Source organism: Artemia franciscana, chromosome 4 (genome assembly GCF_032884065.1).
Source record: "Artemia franciscana chromosome 4, ASM3288406v1, whole genome shotgun sequence".
Classification (NCBI taxonomy): domain Eukaryota; kingdom Metazoa; phylum Arthropoda; class Branchiopoda; order Anostraca; family Artemiidae; genus Artemia; species Artemia franciscana.
In genome coordinates this window covers 34211796-34224624 of record NC_088866.1, presented here as the reverse complement: position 1 = coordinate 34224624, position 12829 = coordinate 34211796, and the positions used below count along the sequence as shown (strand labels likewise).

Sequence of the window (12829 nt, the reverse complement as noted above, 5' to 3'; positions counted from 1 at the left end):
GTTACGTATATTTTTTACCAATAAAAACGTTCGTTAAAAATTAAAAGTTTTAGTTACCTTTTTAAGTAACCAAAAAGTTGGAGGGCAACTACGCCGTTGATTTCTGAATTTAAAAAAAGGGAATAGTTGTGGGAAAAGTCAAAGTCATGGCCAATTGTAGAAAAAAGCCAAGACAGATTGTCTAATTAAGTGGGCAGCCGAGTCAAGGTCAATTTTACCCCTTTGATTGCCATTGTTACTGTCTCCTATTTATGCTACACCTCTCCGTGCATGCATGTCCCTCCACAATGCCGAACTAGAGTCGTACCTGTTGGAGGTTCTCCCTGGGGAACACACGCAGGTTGACTACGGGTTGACTAATCGAAAATTTTCCTCTTATCCATGTCACTCCACAATGCTGAACTAGAGTCAACCTCTAATGCTAATTCATACTGGGATCAATCTGTTGAGGTTCTATCAGGCTAATTCACGGTGGGGGAAAAAACTATTTTTTTTAACTGAAAGTAAGGAATGACATAAAACTTAAAACGAACAGAAATTACTCCGTATATGAAATGGGTTTTCCCCTCCGCAATCCCTCGCTCTTTACGCTAAAGTTTGACTCTTTGCCACAATTCTAATTTTTAAAACAATTAAAAACTTTAGCGTAGCCCCTGAAAAAATCTCTGTGTAAAACACCCTCTGTAAAAAAAATTAATTTTAACACTAATAATCGTATTTATCCCCCTCGAAATGTTTGTCTCACTCATAAAAACGTAACAAAAATGGATGTAAACAAATTTTTATGCGTTTTTTCGGTTTTTTGTGTAACCCCCTCAGCCCCTGAAAAAATCTCTGTGTAAAACACCCTCTGTAAAAGACATTCTAGATACGGCCCTGGTGATTAGGCAAGAGTCCTTATTTTCCGCGTCTTCTTCGACATCCCAAAGAAGCTACAACAAGAAAAAGAAATAATTTACTGAAGAAATTAATTGAAAAAAAAAAATTCCGAAAAAGAAGTTTTTCAAAGAAAAGAAAATGACATTTTAAACTTAAGATCAGCAGAAATAAGAATCTATAACAATTCAAGCTCAAAATGAACAGAAATTGTTATTAAAGAATAAATGAAACCCGAAGCAAGCAGAAATTAAATGAAAAAACATACAAACGATACCAAAGAAATGAATAAATAAATCTTAAAACGAGCAAAACTTAAATTGAGCATGCAAATCAAGTTTAAAACAAACAAAAATATTTTACTATTAAAGAATAAATAAAACCCAAAACAAATAAAAATTAAATAAACAATCATAGCAAACAAACATACAACAGGTACCTTCCAAGATAAATGAATAATTAAATCTTAAATAATAAATCTAAGTAAAACTTAAATTTCAGCTTGCAACTCAAGCTAAAAACGAACGAAAATCAGTCAAACAGTTCGTGGTAACGAACTGTAGTAAGGAGCGACCCGGCTCAATAGTAACCAAAACTCTAAAAAATTGAATTTTGATATCAATAGCTACATCAAAAGAATCGCATTTTAATGCTGATTTTAAATATATAAGTTTCATCAAGTTTAGGCTTACCCATCAAAAGTTACGAGCCTGAGAAAATTTGTCTTATTTAGGAAAATAGGGGCAAACACCCCCTAAAAGTCGTAGGATCTTAACGAAAATGACGCCATCTGATTCAGCGTATCAGAGAACCATACCGTAGAAGTTTCAAGCTCCTATCTACAAAAATGTGGAATTTTGTATTTTTTGCCAGAAGACAAATCACGGGTGCGTGTTTATTTGTTTGTTTTTTTTTTTTGTTTTTTTTTCTTTTCCCCAGGGGTCATCGTATCGACCAAGTGGTCCTAGAATGTCGCAAGATGGCTCATTCTAACGGAAATGAAAAGCTCTAGTGCCCTTTTTAAGTGACCAAAAAAATTGGAGGGCATCTAGGCCCCCTCCCACACTCATTTTTTTCCAAAAGTCAACGGATAAAATATTTTGAGATAGCCATTATGTTCAGCATAGTCGAAAACCATAATAACTATGTCTTTGGGGATGATTTACTCCAACGCAATCCCTGGGGGAGGGGCTGCAAGTTACAAACTTTGACCATTGTTTACATATAGTAATGGTTATTGGGAAGTGTACAGACGTTTTCAGGGGGATTTTATTTTGTTTGGGGGTGGGGCTGAGGAGAGGGGGCTATGTTGGAGGATCTTTCCTTGGAGGAATCTGTAATGGGGGAAGAAAAATTCAATGACAAGGGCGCAGGATTCTCTAGCATTACTATAAGAAAACAATGAAAAATAAACATGAAACCGTTTTTTCAAATGAAAGGAAGAAGTAGCATTGAAACTTAAAACAAACAGAGATTATTACGCATATGAGGGGTTCTAAAAATACTTTAGCATAAAGAGCGAGGTATTTAGGAGGAGATAAATACCTTGCTCTTTATGCTAAAGTATTTTTTAGTAATTTCAACTATTTATTCTACGGCCTTTCTGATTCAGGGGCCATTCTTAAAGAATTGGGACAAAACTTACGATTTAGTGTAAAGAGCGAGGTATTAACGAGGGTACAAATCCCCTCGTTTACATAATAAAAATATAAGGTTATGAAAGTTTGTTACGTAAGTTAATTCTTAAGTTACGTATATTTTTTACTAATAAAAACGTTCGTTAAAAATTAAATTTCTAGTTGCCTTTTTAAGTAACCGAAAAATTGGAGGGCAACTAGGCCTCCTTCTCCACCCCTTATTTCTCAAAATCGTCTGATCAAAACTAATAGAAAGCCATTTAGCCAAAAAAATAATTAATATACAAATTTCATTTTAATAATTTATGTGCGGAGAGCCAAAACCATTCATGCATTAATTCAAAAACGTTCAGAAATTAAATAAAAAAAAAACTAATTTTTTTTAGCTGAAAGTAAGGAGCGACATTCAAACTTAAAACGAACAGAAATTACTCCGTATATGAAATGAGTTGTCCCCTCCGCAATCCCTCGCTCTTTACGCTAAAGTTTGACTCTTTGCCACAATTCTACTTTTTAAAACAATTTAAAGCTTTAGCGTAAAGAGCGAGGGATTGCGGAGGGGACAACTCATTTCATATACGGAGTAATTTCTGTTCGTTTTAAGTTTTAATGTCGCTCCTTACTTTCAGCTAAAAAAAATTAGTTTTTTTTTTATTTAATACAAACAAGAGTTTGGCTACTGCCGCCTTCGCTAACGGTAAAAGTATAAAGCCTATTATGCCATTGACGCTTTACTGAAAACGGATTAAGCTGCCAATATTTTCTTTTGCATTTATAACAACATTGAAAATAAAATGAAAATTACTGCGAATTAAAATCTAGAACTGATACTTTTTGTAAAATTACAAAGCCTACTGCGTATTTGGTGCTTTACTAAAACAAATCATATTATACAAATGTTTTCTTTTGTACTTTTTATAAAATTGAAAATTTCAGCAATGAAAATTGTAGCTATAATTATATATCAAATATTCAGTCTATCTTCATTAGTTCTTTCCAAGACCGTTCAAGACACTTATAGCTTTCAGTAAAGCGTCAATGACGCAATAGGCATCGTATTTTTACCGTTACTAAGGCAGTAGCCAACTCTTGTTTGTAGGTAGTTGGTTGTCATTGTCTATATAATTTCTGTTCGTTTTGTGTTTTATTTATTCTTTAATAGTAAAGGTTTTTTTTTGTTTTAGGCTTGATTTGCATATTCAATATAACTTTTACTTGTTTATGATTTGTTTGTTCATTCATACGATACTGGATCTATGTTTGTTTACTATGGTTGTTCATTTAGTTTTTGCTGGGGTTGTGTGGAGGGGGGGCAATTGTCTTATGATATATTTTGACTCTTAAAAAGGGAACTAGAACTTCCAATTTCTAATCATTTAGCCCACTCCGAAGTTTATACGACCGCCTCTTCCATAAATACCTTATATACCTCGGGGCATAGCTTACAGCCCTTCCCACAGGGCTCTGGGAAGTATATTGACCGTGGGGTTTTGTTATATGATCTTTAGAGTATTTTGAATAAAATGACAGTCTCAAATTTTGATCGGATGCATTTGGGGAAAAGAGAGCGGGGGGGGGGGTTGATGCCTTTCAATCAATGGTCTACTTTGAACAAAATGACTATAAACAAAATCAATTGGATGCATTTGGGGAAAAGAGGGTGTGAGGGGGGGGGTGTGCTTGTTGCCTTTTTATCACTTTTGGCTCTGAAAAAGGGGACCAAAACTTTCAGTCTCCAATCGAACGAGCCCCCTTTGAAGTTTATATGACCAGTCCTTACATAAAAAACTTTATATGCCCCCGGGGCATAACTTACAGCACTTGCTCCCAGGTTCTAGGGGGCTGTGTTTGACCTGGAGTTTTTGTTATCTGATCTTTGAGGTGTTTTGAACAAAATTCCTGTCTCATAACTATGATCAGATGTATTTGGGGAAAAGGGTCCTGTGGGGGGGGCTAATTGCCCTCCAATCACTTTGACTTTAAAAAGTTTTAGTTAATTGATCTAGTTAATTGACTTCTTGCTGTCTCAGAAATGGTTTAGGTTAGGAAAATGAAACTTTTAGGGATGAATCTACAAACTAAAGTATGACCTGGAAAGGTATTTTGAAGCAACTACCTCCACTCTTTCTCCCTTTAGAGGGCCCTGACCTTTGATGATCTTTAAAAATATGTGTGTTATAAAAGTGAAACCTTGCAAAATAGATCTTCTGCTTAATTGAAGTACAACAAAATTGTTTTCAGCTTCATAACTTTGCTCAGTTCCATTTTATAAGGTTTTAAAGATATGCAAATATATTTCCTAAATTTTGAAAACATTGATATGGCTCAAAATTCTACTCAAATAACAGGAATTTAGGAATTTTTAGGAAACTAAAGGCAGAGAAAAAACAACTAGTAACTGAAAATTAACGTAAAATGTTGTTTTTTCAAAATTTCAATAGGTACAGTACCTGTCATGTAGACAAATTTCAGGGCCCTCTAGAGGGAGAAGGAGTGGAAGTGTACTTTAAAATACCTTCCCGGGACATATTTTAACCTGTAGACCCATCCCTGAAAATTTCATTTTCCTAATTTAAACCCTTTCCAAGACAGCAAGAAGTCAATTAACTAGAATTTTTTCAAACTTCCGGTTTTGTACGAGCCCCCTTGAATTCTATGCGACCACCTCTTCCATATGAAGTGCCTCTTGGGGAAAACTTTAATAATCAAAGGCAGTGCTATTGAGCCGCCTAAGTAAAGAGCAATGTGTGCACAATGTATGGCTATTGATTTTTTTCTATATGTTTAGTGTTTTTTAATTTTTTTTAGATCTGGGCACTTCATGTTGAAAGAGTTGTCTTAGAAACTTTGTAAGGGATTAATTCAATGAGAAACTGAAAGCTCTAGTGCCCTTTCAAAAATCGAAAGTGATTAGAGGGCAACGAGCCCCCCCCGCCCATCATTTCCTCAAACACATCCAATCAAGATTTTTAGATAGCCATTTTCTTTCGCGTAGATGAAAGGTCCGAAAATTACGTCTTTGAGGATGACAACCCTCGCGCAGCAGCCCTCACGGTAAGGGCTGGAAGTTATGCCCCGGGGGTTGATAAGGTTTTCATAGAAAGGATAGTCGTATAAATTTTGACATCGAAATTTTTTTCAAAAATATTCCAAAGATCACATGACAAGGCCTTTGGGGTAGACGCAGCCCCTCCCCCAAAGTCTGAGGGCAAGGGTTGTAACATAAAGAAAGAAAACGATTAAAAATGGGATTTTTAAAGGCCAAATGAAAATACTGAAGAAAACACAGAAAGCGAATATTTCGAGAGAAGACCCACCTCTCTTCTTCAGCGCAAACAAAATAATAAGATCAAGGAAAAACAAAAACCAAAAAATAAGTACGGAAAGTACAACAAAACTAATATAAAAAACCGCCAAAAAAATTAAATAAAAGATCACAAATTTAAAGAATTAAAATCAAATACTTAACAAACAATAAAGTGAGTTATTCGCCAATATCTGCGATTTGCATTAAATCCAAACAAAATCGAACTGCCAACGACGAATACTAACGAACAACTTAGAAATAAAAGAAAAAAAATTTTCCATTCACTCAAACAAACGAAGCAGCAATTGAATAAATTGGTGAACTAGGTCGCCTGATTTCTGATTTTAACCTTTGCATTTCTTGCGGATACCCGTTGAGACCTAAGGGGTTGATAATGTATTTGATTATGTGATTGGGGAAGTGGTTCGACATTTATTTCAGGGATTACCATTTTTGATCGTTTTCTTTCTTTATGTTATGGCAGGCCATTGTGGTTTAAGGAATTATTTTCGTCATGCTTAAGGGTTGTAAGTTAGTCCCTGGGGGCATATAAGTATTAAATGGAAGGATTAGTCGTATTAACTTTGGACGAGGCTTATTTGATTGAAAATACCCCCCCCCCCCCTTGAGGCAACTAGCCCCCCTCCCCTGACATCCTCTTTTCCGTAAACGCATCTGATCCAAATTGTGAGATAACCATGTTGTTCACAATAGTTCAAAGAGCATATAACAATATCTTCAGGGTGGACCCCCGCCCGTAGCCCGGGGACAAGGGTTGTGAGATACGCCCTGGGGCATATAAGGTTTTTATGGAACAGATAGTTTTTTAAACTTCGGATCGGATGGGGCTTATTTGATTGAAAGTCAGAAGTTCTAGTTGCCTTTTTAAGAGTCCAAAGTGAATGGAGGGCAGTCATCCCCCTCATAGTCTATTATTTCTCAAAACACGTTCGATCATGTTCTAAGAGAGCTTTTTTGTTCAGCATTGTTGAAAGGTCCAGTAACTATATCTTTGGGGATGTCAACCTCCCCACAGTCCTCAGGGCAATGGCTGTAAGTTAAGCAATTTGTTCATTGTTTACATATAGCGTAACATTGTTTACATATAGCGTAAGTTATTGAAAGGTATTCATTTTGATCTCTACTTTCCGAAAAGACGAAGCGCATAAAAGCCTTTCAAAGAGTTTTGAGAAGAGTGTTGAATTAAATCTAAACACGTTATGTATATAAAGATTGTCGAAAGGTCGTGCCTCTGGAATTACTGAGTATATTAATTTGGAACTTTTAGGAAATGATAAGGGAGATGACCAAAAAGGCAATATTTGCATGCTACCACTACTGCTACAACTACCACTACTAGTACTGTTACCACTACTACTACCACAGTACTCCATTTACAATACTGAAGGGAAATTTGAACTAAATGAATATGTGCTATGTGCATTTACATTGTCAAAAGAGTATTTCCCAAGAATTTATTTGAGTATTAAGTTGGAACTTTCAGAGAATGGTTAAAGGGAGAGATCACCTGACTCAAATGCAATATGGTCACGCTACTGCTACTATCACTGCTCCATTTACTACTAATTCAACTATTACTTCTATTTCAACTACTTGTAAGTCTAAAAGCATTGAAACATGGGCGCCACATTATTACGGGCATGACATAAGTTTTATTGCACGAAAGAAGGAGTTGCTCTGTCATTCCAAACCTTATGAGATTTACAAAGGATTTTAGGAAACCAGCTGCTTTTGCTGTTATTCGGCTGATATGATCTCTCGTTCGGAGAACGAGATCTATTCGAGAACGAGATTTAGGAGCGAGATCTCTCGCTCCTAAATCTATGAGTTGAATTACTTCGTCTTGTTACTTTTGTATAGTGTCATCTACTTTTAAACATTGTCGATTTCGAGTAGTATGCTGACTTTTGGACTTTTCTCGTGCCCTCGTATATCAAGATTTGTGAAAAAAAGCTGTTCTGGATGGACATTATTGGCCAAGACTCCCACCATGTTGCGTATATATCGTACTAGCTCTAGAGTGCATTACTGCACGAAGACTGCTAGAAATTTTAATGATGAAATGGCTTTCTTTACTTTAAGGCGTAAGAAGGATACATTATTTACATGTTTTCCTGATAAATCAGTCATGGCTGGTAATTCTGTTTAGCTTTTTTACCATTTGTAATTAATTATCATTATCATCTGTAATTCTGCAACGAAATAATACTATATAATTAGATTAAATAGAAGAATTTTTTTTTTTTATGAAATTGACTTTTGAGCCAATATACCTGCAAATAGGATGCAAATATAAAATTATAGCCTAGAATACAGCTAGTGTGTTGTTGACTCCTTCCAAGAAAAAAACTTCAATTTGCCCCCCCCCCTTCTCGCCGAGTTTGGGACGGCTTAGTGGCGTTAACTTTCGTCCGTAAAACAAAACAAACCATTAAATCACCATAAGAGCTGGTTTTTGTTAAGAAAAGCTTCTCTGGAAATTCAATGCAAGTAAGATTTCAGCTGCAGTAGCTATTTTGAAAAATATTATTTGCCCTCAAATACATAGGTGTCTTGATTCGGATCGTTCTGAATTTCGTTGTTTCATAGATGACTTGACTCGGACCAGTCTGAATTGTTTGCATTCAGTTGTGACTCCGATATATTGGTATTTGTGTACTGTTACTTCAAAATAACAGGGTAGCTCTTAAAATTCATTTTTCGTCTTTGTCAGTTTAAAGGCTCGATGCTTTTTATCAACGTATATTATTTACTGAATACAGCCTTAAGCTGTTTATTCACTGTTTGTCTGTTTTTTGGGCCGGATTTCAAGTTGCATCTGTTCTTATGGCTTTTCTTACTTTTATATATTGTCACAGCGGGGGTAACCTTTTGGTGGTTTATGTAGAGACACATAACCACAATATATATAAATATATCTTGTTACACATAACACAATATATAAATATATCTTCTCATTAATGCTAAGCAACAGTTCTGGTGGTGTTGGTGGTGGTTTAGCATCCGCCATGTTTGGTTCAGATCCACCTCCCCCCCTGAAATACAAAATGTAGTAAATATTATAAATATAGCCTTTTCGTCAAAATTTTTTCTTAATATCTATTGGTGAATCTCATACAGGGACTTATTTTACGGGCCGACTTATTAAACAAAAGCGTTACTTTTTTTAGCCTAGCCAACAAACTATACACTGTAGATTGAACTTATAGATTATTCTAGATCTATGTTTATAGATAGACTATTCAGTCTCGTATTTCAGATCTCCAATATATTTTCTTCAAGGTTACTGAATTTACATAGCTGCTACCGCTATTCGTTTATAGATGCTTCTGCAAAATTCGCCTGCTGTCTGTTATAAAAAAAAGTTTGTTAATTCTGCTTATGGACCCTCTCTTAGCTTTTATTCTTGTTTATGACTTGCGGGTTTTCTAAATATGATGAAGGAAATAAACAGACTTGCTTGACAAAAGTATTATGTTACTTTGTTTGTCCTATCCAACAATCCATATGCTTGATATTGAATTGACAGATTCTCAGATTTTTTTTATTTGTTCTTTAGATTTTGTATACTATTGTATAAGTTTATTGAATTTATAGAGCCAAATATGTTATTTGCACATTCAATTTTCTGTACTAATGTAGACTTTGAGACTAATGTTGCTTCTTTTTTTAAGGTGGTGACGAAATTCCTCCGATTATTATGACAAATTCAAGTGGTCATGTTTGTTTCCAATGCTCAACTTGCAGTAAGAAGTATAGTTCCAAATCTGCTTATAGGAGGCATTCAAGATACGAGTGTGGAGGGAAGATGCTATTTCAGTGTCCGGTGAAAGCTTGCAATAGAAAATTTGCAAGAAACATTTATGTGAGGAATCACATTGTCTCTTATCATCCAGAATTCAAAGGTGATGTCGATGGTTGGTTTGGGGTTGTCCAATCAGCCAAAGGTAGATTAAGATAAGCGACTTTACTCCGAGGCAGTTCATGTAGCTTGGCAACCCAAATTGAAGACCTTTTATGTATATTAACTCTGAAGGATACAGTCATGCTTCAAAGTTTATATAGACTATAAGCACAGAGTTTAGATTCACCTAGAGGGGCAGGGAGAGGGCTCAACACTTGTGTCAATAAAACTGTAATGTTTTTTAGACATTTCAGACCGTTTCAGAGTAGAAACCTAATTTTCGGGGAGTTAGGATGGGTGATCCCCCTCTGATCTTTTTCCAGAAGTGGTTTTGGCCCCTTGGCCTCCCGTACTCTACGCTGATGGACTAGTTCATATCAGCGAGATGCTAACCGTAGTGAATTGAGCTAATGGTCCAGACACTCGTTTTTCAATCTGAGGGTCACGATTCAATAGCTATGGGTTTGAATTTTGTAAAAAAAAATCAATTCCTTATGTGCTGAATAATCCCCCCCCCCGGTTGCAGATTGGTCGTAAGAAACACGTGAAATAAATATTCCTCCTAAAATACCGAAAACTATTTCTCTGACTCGCAATTTGGTCTTACAATGCAGATAAAACGACTCTTAATCCACTACTCCGGAAAAATCATTTTGGTAGCCCCTCCCCCTGCCTCCCCTAAAAATATCCTGTATACAACTTTGATGAGCCCCGATTATATTAATTTTCCGCAGGAGGATCGACAGTATATCATTGAATTTAATCATGTCTGAATACCTTAAAACTAAATATTAGATCTTTTCCATTGCCATGGCACATTTTTGTTCGGGCGTGTAGTTGCCTTCGCTTGTATTTGGCGCTTGTGTTGGAATCGTCTCATGTATATGTTACCGTGAATGTCCGAAATTGATGAATGTTAACATTCACCGATGGACGTCCGAATACGATTTTTCTCCTTGGATTTAGCCAGCGTTGCCAGTAAACTTTTCAGTTTAATGCAAGGTTTGATGATGACAGGTTAGGTTAGATTAGGTTTGGTTAGCATAGGTTTTTAAACCATTTCTGATGTTTACAAGCAAATTTGATCTAACATAACCTAAATTAACATAATCTAACCTAACTTTAACTTTTAGCTTTAACTGCATAAGGCTGAAAAAGCTGACTCGGAAAGCTAATTTAATCCAAGCAGGAAAAAAATAGTTACATACATTCACGGTAAAATATACGCTAAAATATGAAGTAAATGCAGTGATAGTAATGATCGCTAAAATCTTGATCCTGATGGTATGAATCGTAGCAAGGTATATCATCTTTAAGAGCGTAGCAATGTGTGCAGAGTTGAAAATATATAGTAACAAATAAAGGTGCATGTATTGTTGTATAATGCTTCTGTTGCATTTACTTTCATTTTGTATGCATTTTAAAGAGTTTGATGTGGTGTTTATATAGTTGTTCCATTAAATTTTGGACAGTTAACTTCAACAAAATAAGTGTTTTCATAGCTCAGGGTTAACTGTATCAAGGATAATCAGAGCTTTGATTATCTGGGGAGGACAGAGGGGAGGGGGAAGGATTCATGATTATGCTTAGGCCAATCACAATGCAGAAGAATCTACCTATACCGTCAAAAAAAAAATAACAATCCAATGAAAAAATAAACGCTCTAGAGAACAGTTAGCATTCTGGATGCAGTGGTTTCAGATGAAAAATTTTTTTTCAAGGTGCCCTACAAAAGATTTATTTAAAAATATTTGCTAGTCAATATTATTTGTTGTTGTATGTCTTGCGCGTTCAGATCTTCTTGTCTCGATTGTTTACATGTATATTTCAAACTGGACAATGAATGAAGCCTATTCGCCTTTTCTTTGCACCTAATATCAGAAAGGCTTGGGCCCCCAATTAAAAATGCATTTCTGCGTCGGAAGCCCCTTCTCCCAAAGGTTTTCGGATGTGGTTTTCAAGCAGTTCCGAAACCAGAAGTTTTCGTCCTTTTTGGACCTCAATTTAGGGAAAAAATAATTTAGTTAGATCAATTTTAGGCAAATACCTCATTGGTTCATTTTAGGAGGAGGGTGAGAGCCCAGCCTAAAAAAAAGTTCTCTTTTGTGTCTTTTTGCCAAGGAACATACGAGCCCATTATTGGGGTAACCAGAAATAGTGCTCTTTTTTAATTTCTTTGATCATTGTAGTAAGTTTATTGCTAATATACTAGGCTCTCCTTGCCCCATGGACTTCAGTTGCAAATTTTAATATGTTTAAACAAAGCTCTTTCGGAAGATTTTCAGGGCCCCATCTTCAGATGAACCTCTTGGCCCAAAACTTTATAAATTTTTAGTCTTTAAAAAAAGAATAAAAAAATATCCTTTTTGAGCCCCCAATTTAGGTTGAAACAATTTTTTCTCGACTATTCTTGCGCAATGGAATCTTCCAGGACCGAAGGGGTTAAAAAAAAAGTTTTGATAAAATACAAAAAAAAAAAAAAAATACTGGTCCCCTTCTCGGGAATACATGCTTTAAGCCGAACTTTTTTTGTGTATTAAGATTTTCTTGGCCTATTAACTTAACAACATGTGTTTCAATCTGTCCGAAAGAGTCTGTTGGTCCTTTTGTCAGACCCTATTTTGAGGGGATTCTATTCGTTTCCTTTTTGGGGATCCGTTACTGATCTTAAAACCACAATAAGACAAGTCCACCTTATTGAAAGCCTTTTCCACTATAAAAGAAATTACTAAAGAACAGCCAAGTTCCATCTTTTACGGCCATATTCGCTGTTCGTAAGTTCTCTCATATCCAACGACATATTTATTGTATTTTTAAAATATTCTTAGAAAAGTGTTTATCCCTAAATCACAGGGAAAATACTTGGGGACATAGCATTTCCCACGTGGAAATGCCACGTGGGAAGCATGGGGACAAATAACACATGAAATGGACTGGTTTCTCCTTTAACGTTATTCTTGGCTACAACAGAATGGCTTGGATTCGGTCCTCGTTTCAAAAGAAGAAAATCGTCACAACTGTATTATGGTAACTCCACGCAAAGTGGCCAAGGGGAAAAAAGTAAATTATACAAGGGAGAGCTTT

The 12829-nt window shown here is 35.7% G+C and overlaps 1 protein-coding gene across 1 annotated transcript in view; it reads left to right on the top strand.

Moving 5' to 3' along the window:
• LOC136026339 (longitudinals lacking protein, isoforms N/O/W/X/Y-like) overlaps positions 1 to 11235 on the top strand; it is a 170247-nt gene extending 159012 nt beyond the window's left edge. The window contains exon 5 of the mRNA XM_065702782.1: positions 9516 to 11235. Coding sequence (XP_065558854.1) covers positions 9516 to 9802 — 287 coding nt within the window. The 3' untranslated portion in view covers positions 9803 to 11235. The remainder of the gene's footprint in view (positions 1 to 9515) is intronic.
• The last annotated feature ends 1594 nt before the right edge of the window (positions 11236 to 12829 follow it).